General features: G+C 33.2%; 1 protein-coding gene across 1 annotated transcript; it reads left to right on the top strand.

The window, feature by feature from the left end:
- Positions 1-187: 187 nt before the first annotated feature.
- On the top strand, positions 188-931 carry Tsp_14472 (eukaryotic translation initiation factor 2C 1; the record flags this gene model as incomplete). Its single annotated transcript, XM_003370466.1, has 5 exons — positions 188-234; positions 305-447; positions 521-668; positions 741-815; positions 842-931. Coding segments are annotated over 5 exons (503 nt in total), but the record flags the coding sequence as incomplete, so codon positions are not given.
- Between the last annotated feature and the right edge of the window lie 8 nt (positions 932-939).

Below are 939 nucleotides of genomic sequence, written 5' to 3' on the forward strand. Positions count from 1 at the left end.
AAGGTCTCAACAAAGTAAGTATTGTTGTTATATTATGTAAAATGTTGAATAGCATTGTCTATTGTTGTTTGATTTTTTAATTTTTGTAAAAGCGGTGGCATAACTGCAAAATATATTTGACCAAATTCATGAACCGCATCTTATTTCAGCAACTGTTGAGCAATTTTCAATCATGAATTACTTTCAGGCGAAGATGTGAATGTTGCTGCAGATGAACTGTCGCAGTTGCGTTTAGTAAGTATTATTTAGTGTTTTATTAAATTATTTACTGTTGTTGTTGTTGATGCGGTGGTGGCTTTTTTAGAAAGAATTAGTGAAGCGACCTGGATACGGGACTGTTGGCAAGCCGATAAAATTAGCATGCAATTATTTTCCACTGATAAAATTACAAAAAGGTGATATTGTGGTTAACAGATATCACATCGACATACAACATCCGCGTTTAAAGTTGAATTGGTTCGATTTTAATTTGTTGTCAAGTTTTATTATAGTTTTAATGTGTTTTTATTTTCTGTTCAAGTGATGACAATCGTGACGTATTTTGGGCATATGTAGTGAAGCGTTCAGATATTTTTGGCGATCCATTTAAATTAGCGTACGATGGGAAGAGTACTTTGTTCACAGTTGAGAAATTACATTTGAAGCAAGTCGGTGAAACAGCAGATCCGGTTCGTTTTAAAAATTAATTCTGGAGTTTTATAAATTGTAATTTTCAAATATGAATATTTGTATATTTTAAGGAAAAGTTTTCCTTCAAAACTGTTCGAGAAAATAAACTATCAGAGTTGTCTATTTTGATGAAATTTACTGGTCTGGTTCACTTGGACTTCAGAAAATGCAGAAGCCGGGTTCGCTGGATGAACGTGAAAAGGGTCCAATTCAATTTTTTAGCTGTTGTGTTGCACAAGGCGTTCATCTCATGATTGAGTAAATGCAGTT

This window comes from Trichinella spiralis, assembly GCF_000181795.1.
Source record: "Trichinella spiralis strain ISS 195 chromosome Unknown Scfld702, whole genome shotgun sequence".
Taxonomy (NCBI): domain Eukaryota; kingdom Metazoa; phylum Nematoda; class Enoplea; order Trichinellida; family Trichinellidae; genus Trichinella; species Trichinella spiralis.